This window comes from Berghia stephanieae, chromosome 2 (assembly GCF_034508935.2).
Source record: "Berghia stephanieae isolate SIO BIC M18660-M18661 chromosome 2, UCSD_Bste_1.3, whole genome shotgun sequence".
In the NCBI taxonomy this organism is placed as follows: Eukaryota; Metazoa; Mollusca; class Gastropoda; order Nudibranchia; family Aeolidiidae; genus Berghia; species Berghia stephanieae.
The window spans coordinates 114,000,608-114,015,607 of NC_088361.1; the positions used below are offsets into that span (position 1 = coordinate 114,000,608).

The 15,000-nt window shown below is 36.5% G+C and overlaps 1 protein-coding gene across 1 annotated transcript in view; it reads right to left on the minus strand.

Annotated features, from left to right (window-relative positions):
- Positions 1–15,000, minus strand: part of LOC144966300 (G-protein coupled receptor 83-like) — a 46,976-nt gene that overhangs the window by 288 nt on the left and 31,688 nt on the right. The window contains exon 2 of the mRNA XM_078902524.1: positions 1–3,711. This exon is cut by the window's left edge and continues 288 nt beyond it. Coding sequence (XP_078758650.1) covers positions 2,351–3,694 — 1,344 coding nt within the window. The 5' untranslated portion in view covers positions 3,695–3,711 and the 3' untranslated portion in view covers positions 1–2,350. The remainder of the gene's footprint in view (positions 3,712–15,000) is intronic.

Sequence of the window (15,000 nt, forward strand, 5' to 3'; positions counted from 1 at the left end):
AAACGGCTTTTAAATAAATCAAGAATTTCTTGATTCATTAATTCACCAAGCACAAATCATGAGGATAACTGTTCACTAATTTGTGACAAAGCAGTGGGTAAAATTATAAGATGAATTCTGAACGATAGAACACTCATGTTTCTGTAATTGTCATACACTCAATTTCTTGTGACGTCACTTCTTCCAGGTGACTCGTCACTTCAGATTGACATTAGGTCGGGTTGTATTGGATGCTGAATTGAATGGTTAATGGTTCACCCTTCACCTCTCATACGTCTTTAGCGTTTCATTCATTGTGCTTTGTTAACAAAAGGGAAACCCGAAACCTCCACATTATGTTTAAATAGATTGAATCTTCTGTTCCATTGACTTGTGGTATTTATGAAAAAAATGATGGACAATTGTCCGGTAATGAGAAATGATTATTTTTGTCACTTTAATAAATGCTATCTGTATCGTGTGGCTCTTTGGCTCAACGGTAATTGCATTATCTTGTAATGCGACAAAACTCAAGCAATGTTTAGCGTGGTCAGTGGCCGGATGGGTGATATTGAGAAAATCTAGTCACAACATTGTGCAAGTTGATAAGGCACTTTACACACATGGCATAATTGACTCAAGTGTGAATGAATACTTGGCTATAGATATTAACAGATTTTGTAAGAGTTTTAGTTGAAAAGGGGCGCCTATCAGGTTGTCTGTACGCAATACAGATCTTGTTCCATATTGTCTGTTGTGAGAATACATGATTCATTATGAAGCCGGTAAATCCATGAAATTGCTCTATATAAATGTTTATATATTCAATTATTCATATTATCTATTGTCCTGAATAAACGTATAAACTGACCCAAGTTTCATAGTTAATAATACCAATAAATCTAATTAGCAAACAAAATAACCCAACAATAATACCGATGAGTCATATAAAGTCACCCATTATTCAAACAAATTTGTCGTAACCAAAAGACTTTAACTATATAAAAAGTATAATGTAATGCTGAACGCAGTAGTTTCGAACGTTGACTTGAAAATATACGTCGAAAGCAACATGTGCATATATGCAGGCCTGACATCTGAACCGGCTTATATGCCTAGTTGAACATTGTTGTAATGGACAGTATTTTGGGTCATTTTTGCGAGATTTACGTAACAACAATGTGCCCAAAAGGAATTGGGTTATCAGACCTGCAAATAAGTGCACGTCGGCGAAAGCCATGCACAACCTTGCAATTTCTGATCTGTAACAGAATGTTTACAGATTTCATTCTTGTCACAGTCTTATCAAGTAACCCAAGGAAATTGGTACAGATAAGATCTACCACCTTAAAATCGGAAATTTTGGCTATTTTATTTGGATGTTGTCTTCCTTGGAGATTCCGGCTGGTACTCTTCTTCCACGAATATAATTAAATATTCTTGAAAGGAACTTTCAGACCCATCTTTTCAAGCTAATCTACGGTTCAGAGCCTTCCTGCTCTTTTGTTCAGATAGTCACTAGCAAACCACTGTGACTCTTAGATGATATATCAATTCTAACATTCCTTTCTTGTCACTCTTCCCCTTAACTACCTTTGATATTATGAAAGACTCATTCTTTATTTGGAATATGGACTAGTTTTACTAATTCCACCATTTTGTTGTGAGTGAATCTGTTAGATAATATATTTTCCGTTGCTGTAATATACATGTCGACTGAAATTGTACCATATATTATCATAATTGGGTTGAGATTCGTTATGAGTAAATAATTCCAGTTTATATAGATAGTATGCGCTTGGCTAAGAAGCTCATAACATTGCCATCCGGAAGTATAACAGACCAACACACAAAACTGTGTGTATCCATGAACGTTTATAGTCAGGTTAATACAGTTCAGTGAGCAGTACTCATAAACGTGGATGGCAAAAAATAAAAACAAAGACCTGAGTGACGTCATCTTCGAAATATCTATAGGATCCAACAAAAATAGTACTTTAAGATATGTTAGTGACGCCATAAATAATCCGGGGTAAATGACCAAACTTGATCTCATTAGATCTCTGTCTCGGCGTCAACACGAAATATATCGATTATTTAACTAACAAGTCCGGATTTGTAATCTAATCCAATTCCCGCCACATTGATAAACTGTTGTAATTTCGTGCAAATTTAGTCCAATAATAGGAATAGTAATCAGTAATCATCCATCAAGTTCGTTGACCTATTACGATGAATACAACCACTCGTTTTTATGTGTTATTGTATTGTCAATCCTTATCATATACAACTTGTGGGCTGTCTTGTTTATATATACGTGTTTACAGTGCCATTTATAGATTATGTTTTTAAGCAACTAAACTGCTCTTTTCTATGAAACTGATTCGGATTTCTGAAAAACGACAGTTGATTTTCCTTCACCCATCGGTTTTAGAATAAGGTCATACACAATATCATCATAACACAGATCCTCCATATCGGGTGCTAGCGGTTCACTAACGCCAATGTTTGATTGAGTCTGGTCGTCTAGCAAATCGCAGGCTATAGTTGTCTCTCGTTTACTGTTAACATGGCGGGTTGATGAATTGCATCCCGATGGGCTTCCATTCCAAACTCCAAGACGACCGAATAGTTTAAGACTTCCTTCCGGTGTCGACGTTTGTGAGTGAGAATAGATTCTCTTCCAGTATCGCAGACGATTGATGCAGTAGAACCTTGATTTGACTTCTTCACGGAAGTTCTTGTTCAGCCAACAATAGATAAACGGATTGTAGCATGTGCTGCTCAAAGCAATCCAGTGGCAAGTGAAAAAAGCGAGAGAGTTGTATTGAAACAGCTCGGCGTTCGGATGCAGGTCAGTTAGTAAGTGATACACGTTGAGTGGAAGCCAACATAACGCGAACACAATCACAACTGTAATCAGCAATTTGATGCTTTTCCTTTTGGCCTTTGCTTGTGAGAGCTGTTGATTGACAGTAACGACTCCAACATGCCTCCGGGCCCAAAGACTTTGAACGGTCCGGCCGTATGCGATGCCAATGAGTGTGAAGGGGACGAGATATTGCAGTATAAATGTGCTGACAGTTAAGTACTTCTCAAAGTTGACAAAAGGTCTCGGAACGACAAAACGGCATCTGTAGTAGTCTTTTGTGACGAGGAACTTGACCTTGGTGACTTTCATGTACATTCCGAATGGGAGAGATAAGATGATGGCAACCACCCAGATCATGATCAGGATGGTAATGGCGGATCGACGCGTCATGCGGCGTGATAAAGGTTTAAGTACCACGCGGTGTCGGTCTAAAGCGATTGATGTCAGAGTGTAGGTTGAAACGTAATTCGTTACGAACAAAGAATAGTTGAGCAAAATACATGGGATCTCACCAAATGGCCAATCTTCAAACAGATTTCTGGCTATGTTGAAAGGAATGTTTATGACTGTCACTAAAATATCACTGATAGCAAGCGTTGCAATGAAGAAATTAGTAGCCGTGTGCAAACGTTTATTCTTCAATATGACGTAGCAGACGATGGTGTTACCAAATATGGATATAACACAGAGAACGCCGTAAGCGACAACCAGCAGGACGGTGACTTCGAGGGACATGATCTGGTATCTTTGTGATTCCCAAGGGTTCAAGTTCTTTTTGTCACTTGAGTCGTTCATGACCTCGTTGACTGTCTGGAATGACAGGCTCACATCTGTATCCGACATTTTGAGGAATGGGTGGTCTGTTAAAAATGGAAGAGATTATTTGGTCAGTAAAGCGAATACTCCAAATGATTTAGAGGCAAATATTCTTATAATATAGCAATATAGTAAATAGACAATAAAACAACAACAACAACAACGTCAACAAAAACCAATACAATGCAAAAGACAAAACAAAAACAAAAAACAAACCCAATAACAAATATTGATTTGAAATACCCCAAATAATGAATGAAATTTAGATTTTGTATCAAATCATTTCACCCCCCCCCCCCAATAAAATGGAAGAAGAAAAGAAGAGCTCTTGTTTTTAAGTTTTATGAAACAAACGAATAATTAAACCAATACAAACGCAACTATATTTCACAGTTTAATATAAATCATTTTTTAAATCCAGTCTCTTGAAACAAATTTCAAAATTTTATGAGTTCCTGAGAGCTTACAAGTTGTCCTTTTAATGAGCAGCACCACTTACTAGGTAGGTGCCGTCACTCTAAATTTCAGATGCTTGAGCGTAACAAACATTTTATCCGGTTTGCTGTAGGTACTTTAACTTTGCACAATGGACTTATCTATTAGTCGAGTTTTGACGGACGTCACCGTGCTTGTTATAGAATAAAATTGATCAGACTACAGTTAGGTCAATGGCCATTAGATTTATTTTAATCTCCAAAAACAAAAGGATTGAACTTTAATATATTCAGGGAAATATCCTAATAATCTGCTCAAAGCGGATTAAATAGGTTCCAAAGCTGACAGCAACACATAACATCGAGTACGAAATATGACGCCTGTAAAGTGATATTACCATTTTTTCGACAGTAATTATTATAGAAGAATCTGATTTTGTACATGTACTTGTAGTTCGAATAAATGGAATGAAAATAAACACTAGACTTGATCATCGACAGCAGCACAATTTGATGGTTACACCACACAATGTAATGACAACAGTTTTTCCATTAGCGAAAGCTGATTGACATTCATATACGTTAGTTAATTCGGCGTATAAATTTTTATATTGAGAAACCGATAATCATGCATTCATTAAAAAAAATATATAAAACAATTAGTCATGCAGTCTGCTTCAAACAAAACCACACAATCATTGAACTCATTATCTCAAAGAGAATTTAAAACCCAACGATTTTAACGACAAAAAATACAATTTTTTTAAAAAAGAAACCCAACACATTAAGTATAACTTGCTTTCCAACTGCAATTTTTCGATGCCAATTTTCAATGACCAGATGTTTTGAATTTATGAGGCTTGATGAGAGTAGATATTTTACTTAAATGAAACCTCATGTTGTGATCCACGTCTCAAAACGGTATTATGTCCGGATCAATCTGACCCATAAAATTTTAGTCCTTCAGAGCCACTAGGCCCATGGAGCCCGAGTTTATCCCGGTTTCAAAAGCGTGAATTAGATAATAACAATTGCTTGCTATCCTTTGGATCGGACCCTAGTCTATTGCAAAGTATATTCCGCCAGGTACATGAGACCCAACTATCCCTTCACTACTGGGTAGACAAGGGGGTCAAAAAAAATCGCGACTGCACCCAGTGTCGATCTTGGTCCCTTTGCGTGTGAAGCGAGTGCTCTATCAATTGAGCTATCGGGACCCCCACAGATCCAAAAGAGTCAATATTTGATTGGAATTATAAAAAAGACGACCTTTAAGTCATTTGCATTGTAAATAGTTGCATTTATTCTCCACCGTAACGGATAGAAGTCAACCCAAAGTCTTATAATATTTCTTCTCCAAATTCAATTTTCTGCAACTAGTACAGCCCGATATAAAACCACTTTGAGGCGGAGGGTTCCATTTGGAATTTTTTTCAAAATTTGTTGTGGAAAAAAATTCGGACGATAGAAGTCGTCAAACGAGGGTGTAATGGATAATCGATATCTCTAATACCCTTGTTGTGACGAGATCACTCCGTCAATTTTAATCGACTTTCCCTAGTGAGTAGATTTCTATTTTTTTCGGTTTCTAACAATCCTATATGACAGATCTCTCTTGAGGGGTTTGGTAAGTGGATCAAGAGATCAATCTAATTGAGTCCGTCTACCTAAATGTACTTAGAAACCCCGTTTAACTCCCTTTAAACTGGAAATGTTCGGAGACAGCGGAGACGTAAAGATAAAAATGATGGTTTGATGTCCACAACAAAGAAGTCCATTAAATTAGCTTGCTCTAGAGTGTTATCAATTTTGATGGTGTTGGGGTAGAAAAGAAAAAAAAATAAAATATCTGGGTCATTATTTCCATAGAATTGAGGGATGCTTTGAGGAGGTCTTGGTAAGGGCAAATATATTTCGATACAATATTATTATGTGAATGCAATATTGCTTATTTTGAATTCTGATTATGGTACATTCAATCATTATAAGAAAGGAAAGATCTAATTTATTTCATATTCGCCATATGTTTGAGTTAAAGAAGAGCTTATCATATGTAATTATTCATGAAAAAACACACGATCGTTTAACATGTAATAAGTAAACATGGTATGATGTCAAATCTTTAATTATTTTCCTGACGTTTTGCAAATTTCATTTAATTTGGATATAATTAGTAAAAAATGAATGATGTTTTTCATAATTTAGTCAAATGGCGATTGTTTTGCTAATAATTTCAATTATTGTTATCGATAGAAAGTTCAAAGAAAGCTGAGTTTACAATCCTGAGAAGTGTCGACATTACACAATCATTTAAAAAGGTATAAATACACATAAAAAATAAACGAGCAACAAGCAATACCAATATACGCCCCCCCCCCCCACCCATCCTTTAAAAAAATCCAGCAAACAGATAAACAACAAAACAAAACGACTTCGAACACCTATAGATACCGGGGTAATTTACTGAGTACGATTTAACAGCCAGACGGGACTAATAAATCACAAAAGTAATCGAGCCCTTTCTTGAAGAAATCTGTGTGACAAGAATAACAAGAATAATGGCAAATAATATATTTTCGATCAAAATAATAGGAATTTATAATGACTCCTGGTATCGAGGCACTTGTTCATTGTTCCAGTCTCGACTTTTATGATTGTAATCTATCAGCGCTGTCTTGAGCACCGTAAATAAGCATGACAGAATAAACTTAAATGACCCGTCGTTAATTTTCTGATTGCTGACTTATGAGGTATTAATATCATAGCACGTATCACAAATCCAAATGTTTATTACAAATATTTATATAGCACTGGACAAAATAAGTATAAACTAAGTTATCACAAAAATTTTAGGCACAGGACTGATGATAACGTATCGAAAGTTTTATCACGAGAAAGGACATTTAATGTTCTGTTGATTGATATTAATAATAATAATAACAATAATAATAATAATAATAATAATAATAATAATAATAATAATAATAATAATAATAATAATAATAATAATAATAATAAAGTGTTCTTCTATAGCGCTAAATGCCGAAGCCTCAAAGCGCTTTACAATATACTTATCAAACCATAGACACACTCATACCGAGCAAAACAGACACATACACCAGTCGCACACACTAACTATGCAGGTTTTACAAGATGAAATTGACATTCAACAAGATGGAATCAAAAATATAAAACGAATAATTTACTCCAATGTTCAAATGTATATAAACTTGAAGTAGAGAAACATAAATAAATCACAGATTCAACTATATAAAAATCAAAACCTTTACATAAAAATTAGTCCTGAAAACAGGCACAAAGTCACAATACTGAAAACACAACCGCCGGCCAGGCGTGTTACATAATACTACATGATACCAGCATTCGTATTGCAACCCTATACGTTTTATACTTGTGAATTTTTAATACTCCCACTCAGTTTATTGAAGTGGCAAAATGTGTCAAATTTCTAATTAACAGCGTTAATCAGGATTCTCCGGAACAGAACTGTTTTATAAGTCTTGGCGCGTGTCTACCGGGGCGGAAATGACCCATAAACGAGCTGTCTTTTTGTGCGAAAGGCAGAATCTGATAGGGTCGTTTCCTTAGTCGTGTCCACTGAGACAGAAACGGCACGAACCGTTTATTTGCCCACTATCTATGTAGTACAAGTAGTGGGACAAGGGCTGTCCCACAAAAAAAATCCCAGAAAATGGCTATATCTTTTAAACCATTCAAGATATTTTTAGTCTGTAAATGTCAAATGGAAGTGCATTCAAATGTCAATTTCACCAAGGAGCACCAATATTGTCATTCATATTGAACATCAATGTATAAATACCAAAATAAATGGCCACCCTTGTTGAAAAATGTTCAAAAGCTCGAGGTGTTCTTCGATTTCTGCAGGCAAAAGGGCTAAAGCCATCTGAAATTCACGATGACATTCAAGCAATTAATGGGAAATATTAAAAAAAAAAGATCACAAGTGTATCATTGGTGAGAACTGTTTAACGGTGATCTAGATGAAAAGACGACACGTGGACCGTGTGTTTTGTCCAAGACAGAGGAGAATGGCGATAAAGTTGATGAGTTCAGTCAAGGAGAAATGAAGTTGAAAATGAGGGAAATTGCTAAAATTCTGGCCATTTCAAAGTCAAGCGTCCACAGAATTGGTGTGGATGAGCTGGGCTGCTGCAAGTGTCTTCGGTGGGTTTCAAAGCAGCTGACGGCTGATCACATGACACAACGAGTAACCATGGGCAGATATTTGCTACGACGTCGTGGATGTTGTGTCATGAATGCAGGTGGTAATCTCGAGATTCTCGCTGAATATTTCCTAGGACAGATTGTAACAGGCAGGTGACGAAACTGAGAAACACCATTCAATCCCACATACAAACGAAGAGTACAAGGGAAAAACCACAGATGTCCAGTTTTTTAATTTTCGTGACTTCCCCCTTGAGTGATGTTAGGCGTCTAAATTTCCCCTCTATAGAAGTAACATCGAACAAAAAAATACAGCCATTAGTCATGGTTGTAGTTTCTATTTATAAAGTGAAAGTTTATAGTTAATGCCCTAATATCACTCAAAGAGGGCAGTTACAATAATTTCAAAAATGGACATCTGTGGTTTTGTTTTTCCCCTGTACTCTTCAATGATTCCATAATGTCGAAAACATATCTCTTCACCGACGCAAAAAAAACCCCACCAAAACAACAAATCAAGCAAAGAAAGTCATAGCCATAGTTTTCTGGGATATGGAAAGTATTCTACAGCTTAATGACATTGATCCAGGAAAAAAAACCCCCACGAGATTCTGACAAATTCTTGAAAATTCAGAGAAGCCTAGCGCCGAAAGAGACCAGAGCAACTGGCGTGGTGTAATTTTACATGAAAACGCAACTCCCCTATACGCTAATGTCACCAGTCTGGATCCTGAGACACAGATGAGAAGTTTTACATGAACCCTCCTACAGTTCTTAGCACTTAGCACCATCTGATTATCATTTGTTCAGACCAATGAATGGCTTTTTGGCAAGGACTCGTTACACCGATGACGATGAGTGTGGGAGGATATTTTTGACAATATGAGGGCAATTTATATAAATCGATATTTGAAGGATGAGTTTTCTGGCCAAAATTTTAAATACGTGTCTTTCTGGAGTACGGAGTTTACTGGTTAAGTTGTAGTTTGTTCCTGATTAGCGTAAAATGACTCGGGTTTGAAAATTGTATGTTAAACTTTACATATGACTGATATATTGCGAAAAGGACATTCCGCTCAACACCTCCATCATTTGCTCAATTTTGAGATACTTCGGGGTACATCTTACAAATAGTTACAAAGACAAAAACATATAATAATATGATAAAAGAGAAAACAAAGGGCAACCGAAATTGCCAAGTTCTGTTTATGAATGAGAATCAGAATAGAGCAAGGAAAAACATTGCATGACAGACTTAAGGAATAAGCCAGGAATTCATAAACAATCAAGGTGATAAGAACTACAAGTGACAAAAACAAGTTGATGGACACGATAGTCAAGCGTAATGCTATTGGATTGATTCATTGAGTGGTGAGGTAAACGGTTTAGAGATTATTTATTTGTCCTCTTTATTCTTAGGACTTGATCGACGGCTTAAGAATGAAGTCGACATCACTTGGCTATTTATTTTTGTTTTCAAACAGCCAGTTGGGTGATTAGTTTTCACTAAAGTCTCTCTACCAAACTATAGATAGTATGCGCTTGGCTAAGAAGCTCATAACATTGCCATCCGGAAGTATAACGGACCAACACACAAAACTGTGTGTATCCATGAACATTTATAGTCGGGTTAATACAGTTCAGTGAGAATTACTAATGAACGCGGAAGGCAAAAAACAATAACAAAGACCTGAGTGACGTCAACCGCATACTATCTATAACGTTAGAGTTTAAAACTATTCTTGTGTGTCGGTACGATTTGTCTGGCAAGCGGCAGGTGAGTATTTTACCAAAACGCATACCATTGATATGTTGGAGAACGTGCCATAATTCACCAATGGGCATTTCCAATCAAAACACAGGATTTGTTACACACACTCAAATCCGCTCGCAGTTGTTTACGAACAATAGAATGAAGGAAGTTGATATCCCTTTTGCCCTTTATAGATAGTTCGAAGATGACGTCACTCAGGCCTTTGTTATTGTTTTTGCCATCCGCGTTTGTGAGTTGTTCTCACTAAACTGTATTAACCTGACTATTACGTTCATGGTTACACAGAGTTTGTGTGTTGGTCCTTTATACTTCCGGATGGCAATGTTGTGAACTCCTTGGCCAAGCGCATTCTATCTATATCATTTTTGACCGCGAGTTGTGTTATTAGTTCTCACTAATCGCTCAATCGGGCTATAAAAGTTAAAGGTTACACATAGTTTTCAGTGATGGTAAGATTGATCAGGGGTGTAGAACTAGTGATCGTTTTACTTAAAGACATGCCATTGATTGTTTTATTAATGCTCTGCGTTTCCTTAAAAAACCAATGACAATGCAGTTTGGATATTCCGTACCAACAACCAAACTATGTGCAACCCTGAGTCGTTCATTAACTCATAGATAGATCGAAGTTGACGTCACTCAGGTGTTTGTTGTTGTTTTTTTGGCCATCCACTTTTATGAGTAATTCTCACTGAACTTTTATTACCCAGACTATAAAAGTTCATGGTTACACATAGTTTTGTGTGTTGGTCCGTTATACTTCCGGATGGCAATGTTGTGAGCTTCTTAGCCAAGCGCATACTATCTATACACTTTAGTGAGAACTACTCATAAAAATGGCAAGCTGAAAACAATAACAAAGAGCTGAGTGACATCAATTTCTTTCTTTCTATAGATAAAATAAAGTTGACGTCACTCAGGTCTTTGTTATTTTTTTTTTTGCCGTCATGTTTATAAGTAATTCTCACTAAATTATATCAATCAGACTATAAAAATTCAAGATTACACTCAGATTTGTGTGTTGATAAATTATATCAGGCTGACGAATGTTGTGAGTATTTTACTCGAACGGATAACATCAATAGCGTGTAGTTTACTAAGTTTAGCCGGAGACAGCGATGTATAGATAGTATGCAGATGACGTCACTCAGGCCTCTGTTATTGTTTTTGCCATCCGCGTTTGTGAGTTGTTCTCACTAAACTGTATTAACCAGACTATCAAAGTTCATGGTTACACAGAGTTTGTGTGTTGGTCCGTTATACTTCCGGATGGCAATGTTGTGAACTCCTTGGCCAAGCGCATTCTATCTATAGATAGAATGCGCTTGGCTAAGAAGCTCATAACATTGCCATCCGGAAGTATAACGGACCAACACACAAAACTGTGTGTATCCATGAACGCTTATAGTCGGGTTAATACAGTTCAGTGAGCATTACTCATAACGCGGATGGCAAAAAACAATAACAAAGACCTGAGTGACGTCATCTCGAACTATCTATAGATAGTATGCGCTTGGCTTAGAAGCTCATAACACTGCCATCCGGAAGTATAACAGACCAACACACAAAACTGTGTGTATCCATGAACGTTTATATTTATAGTCAGGTTAATACAGTTCAGTGAGCATTAATCACAAACGCGGATGGCAAAAAACAATAACAAAGACATGAGTGACGTCGTCTTTGAACTATCTATAGATAGTTCGCAGATGACGTCACTCAGGCCTTTGTTATTGTTTTTGCCATCCGCGTTTGTGAGTTGTTCTCACTAAACTGTATTAACCAGACTATAAAAGTTCATGGTTACACAGAGTTTGTGTGTTGGTCGGTTATACTTCCGGATGGCAATGTTGTGAACTCCTTGGCCAAGTGCATTCTATCTATAGAGAAGTGAAACTTCTAAAGTGGCAATCGGGTTTTAATAGCAGAAGATGCGTATCTATGCGTAGCCATCGTTATGTTACGAAGGCCACGATCTATGTCAGGTCGTGTCAAGTCGGTAAACATCCTCTCATTCATAATTTTTATATGTAATACAATTGGATTCAATAGTCTGATGTCACGCCGCCCGGCAACGGCGGCCATCTTGGTTCTAAACAAAGAAAATCATTACTTTTTATTCTTCATGCTGGCTAGAACTTTTCATATGTCATGTGACCAGAATGTGTAAAAGTCAAAACATGATCAAGTTTATGTTTTTTTCCCCTCTGGATACGCTTTGATGCTCGCCGGAGAAATATTTCATACTGGCGTCCGCCATTGTTCCGATAGTTTAGAGCCAGTGTTGCTAAGTTACCATGCGTCATTATGAAGGAAGTGACGTTACGACTATTGAATCCATTAGATTTTTGACCAATCAAAACATGGAATTTGTGACACACCCTCACACGTGGTCGGACAAATATTGTTGGTTGTTTATAAACAGTAACGTAAATGAATTCGACCCCTCACTGATCAAAAATGGGTGACTAGTTATCACACGATTTTCTCGATCAGATTATGAACGTTTATATTTACACATAGTTTTCTGTTTTTTTTCTATTGATCAAGCGGTAGATTAGTGGGTATTTTACTTAAACATATACCATCGATAGTAAAATATGTGTAGTTTGCTGTGTCTACCAATCACTGCCATTGTTCACATTATGACGAGAGGCGTGGTAACTACCTGTCTAGTGAGAACAACTCACACACGCGGATGGCAAAAACAATAACAAAGGCCCGAGTGACGTCATCTGCATACTATCTATAGATAGAACAAAGATGACGTCACTCAGGTGTTTGTTATTGTTTTTTCTTTTGCCATACATGTTTGTGAGTAATTCTCACTAAACTGTATTGACCAGACTATAAACGTTTAAGGTTACATACAATTTTGTGTGTTGGTCCGTTATACTTCCAGATGGCATTGTTGTGAATTTTTTGCCAAGCGCACACTATCTGTTAACTTTTTGTGTATTAGTACGATTGATATAACAGGCAGAATGGTGTGTATTATACTCAGACACATACGAACAATTGGATTCATTAGTATGATGTCACGTCGCCCAGCAACGGCGGCCATCGGGGTTCTAAACAAAGAAAATCGGTACTTTTTATTCTTCATGCTGGCTAGAAATATTCATATGTCTTGTGATCAGAATGTGTAAAAGTCAAAACATTATCAGATTTACAATGTTTTTTTTTTTTCTCTGGATACGCTTTTATGCTCGTCGGAGATATATTTCATAAGGGCGTCCGCCATTGTTACGATAGTTTAGAGCCAGTTAGTAATTTACCATGCGTCATTACGAGGGAAGTGAAGTTACGACTGTTGAAACCTATTCTGAAATGTCATGTTTATCGACATGATATTCAACGTCCAAATACGGAAGGGGCACCTTAGTTTCATGTCTCAATATTGTTATTTTAGTCTCCGGTTTAGCTCTAACTGCCACTGTTTACATTCAAACACTGTTCGATGAGGGTGGTTGTTTCTTCCACGAGGTAATCTATCGATAGTTCGAAGATGACGTCACACAGTTCTTTGTTATTGTTTTTTGCCACCCGCGTTTATGAGTAATGCTCACTGAACTGTATTAATCCGACTATAAACGTTCATGGATACACACAGTGTTGTGTGTTGGTCCGTTATACTTCCGGATGGCAATGTTATGAGCCTCTTAGCCAAGCACATACTATCTATAGAGCTCAATACATTGGGTTCGTCACTCGAACAGACTCTCGACAATAGATAACTAAACTGACAAAGACGTAAAAGTTGTAGTTCAAAGAGCATCCAGAATTTTGGAGAAATGTTTTCTGATGTCACTCCAATGATCTTCGAGTGAATGCTTGACGTACGAATAATATAATATTATGGCTTCACTCGTCGTTTTGGAATCTTGATGTATTGAGCTGGTAAGACTTGTGCGATATTAGCGCAGTCAAACTGTCCAAGAGATTTAGCTAAAGATCTTATTTGCAAGAAATACTTGCTCAATGAAATTGTGCAAAAAATGATCTAAAGCCTATTCCAATTCGTGAGACGAAGCCAAAATTTGAAGCTAGCGCACCTTTAATCAATTATACAATAAAGTATATCATTAACACATCAAGACTATCGTCTACCGCTTTTTAGTTAAAACTTTAGTTTTGCTAACGAAAGTGTTGCACTCGAAAATTATCTTGATTAATATTATTTGAGCAAATTTTACTATCTATTTTAGATCTGCAATATATTTCTTGATCGATTTTTTTCGTTTTGGACAAAGATACTGTGGCTACTTCAAATCATATTAATGAAAAGAAGTCTAAGTTTAAAGATATATTTTGATAAGTCGAGGACATTTTTATACATCTTCCTTTTAAATTAAAAATGAGTTGGGGTAAAAATGAAAAGAAAGCATTTTGTGAATTTACGACTTTGCTGCAAATTGGGTTTTTGAATTGGGTTTTGATCAAGAGGAATAGCGATCCATGACATTCATCCTCTCTGCCGAGAGAATTAAAAATAGAAAGAAAAAGAAACCCTGGGATGATGGATGACAATTTCAGGTTTCGGGTCACGACTCAATTTCACTTTACTTTAGAGTAACCCGCTGGCAATATACCCCGACCTTTTCACTGACAGGATGTTATAGCCTGCCATACTTTAATGCCTGGGTTTGGGGATGAATGCTATGACTAATTTGAAAGGTCAATTACTTGTGCACATTTCTATACCTAGATTGTTTTAATATTTAACAGGATATAGTTGGGTACTCCTTTTTAACTTTAAAGAATTGAACGGTCTCTTCCAAAAATAAAACAAAACAAACAACCCCCCCCCCAACAAAAAAAAAAAAAAAAAAAAAAAAAAAAAAAAAAAAAAAAAAAACCCAAACAAACATACCCAGAACAAACAAAAAAAAAAGAAGGAAAAATGAACAAACTCCAAT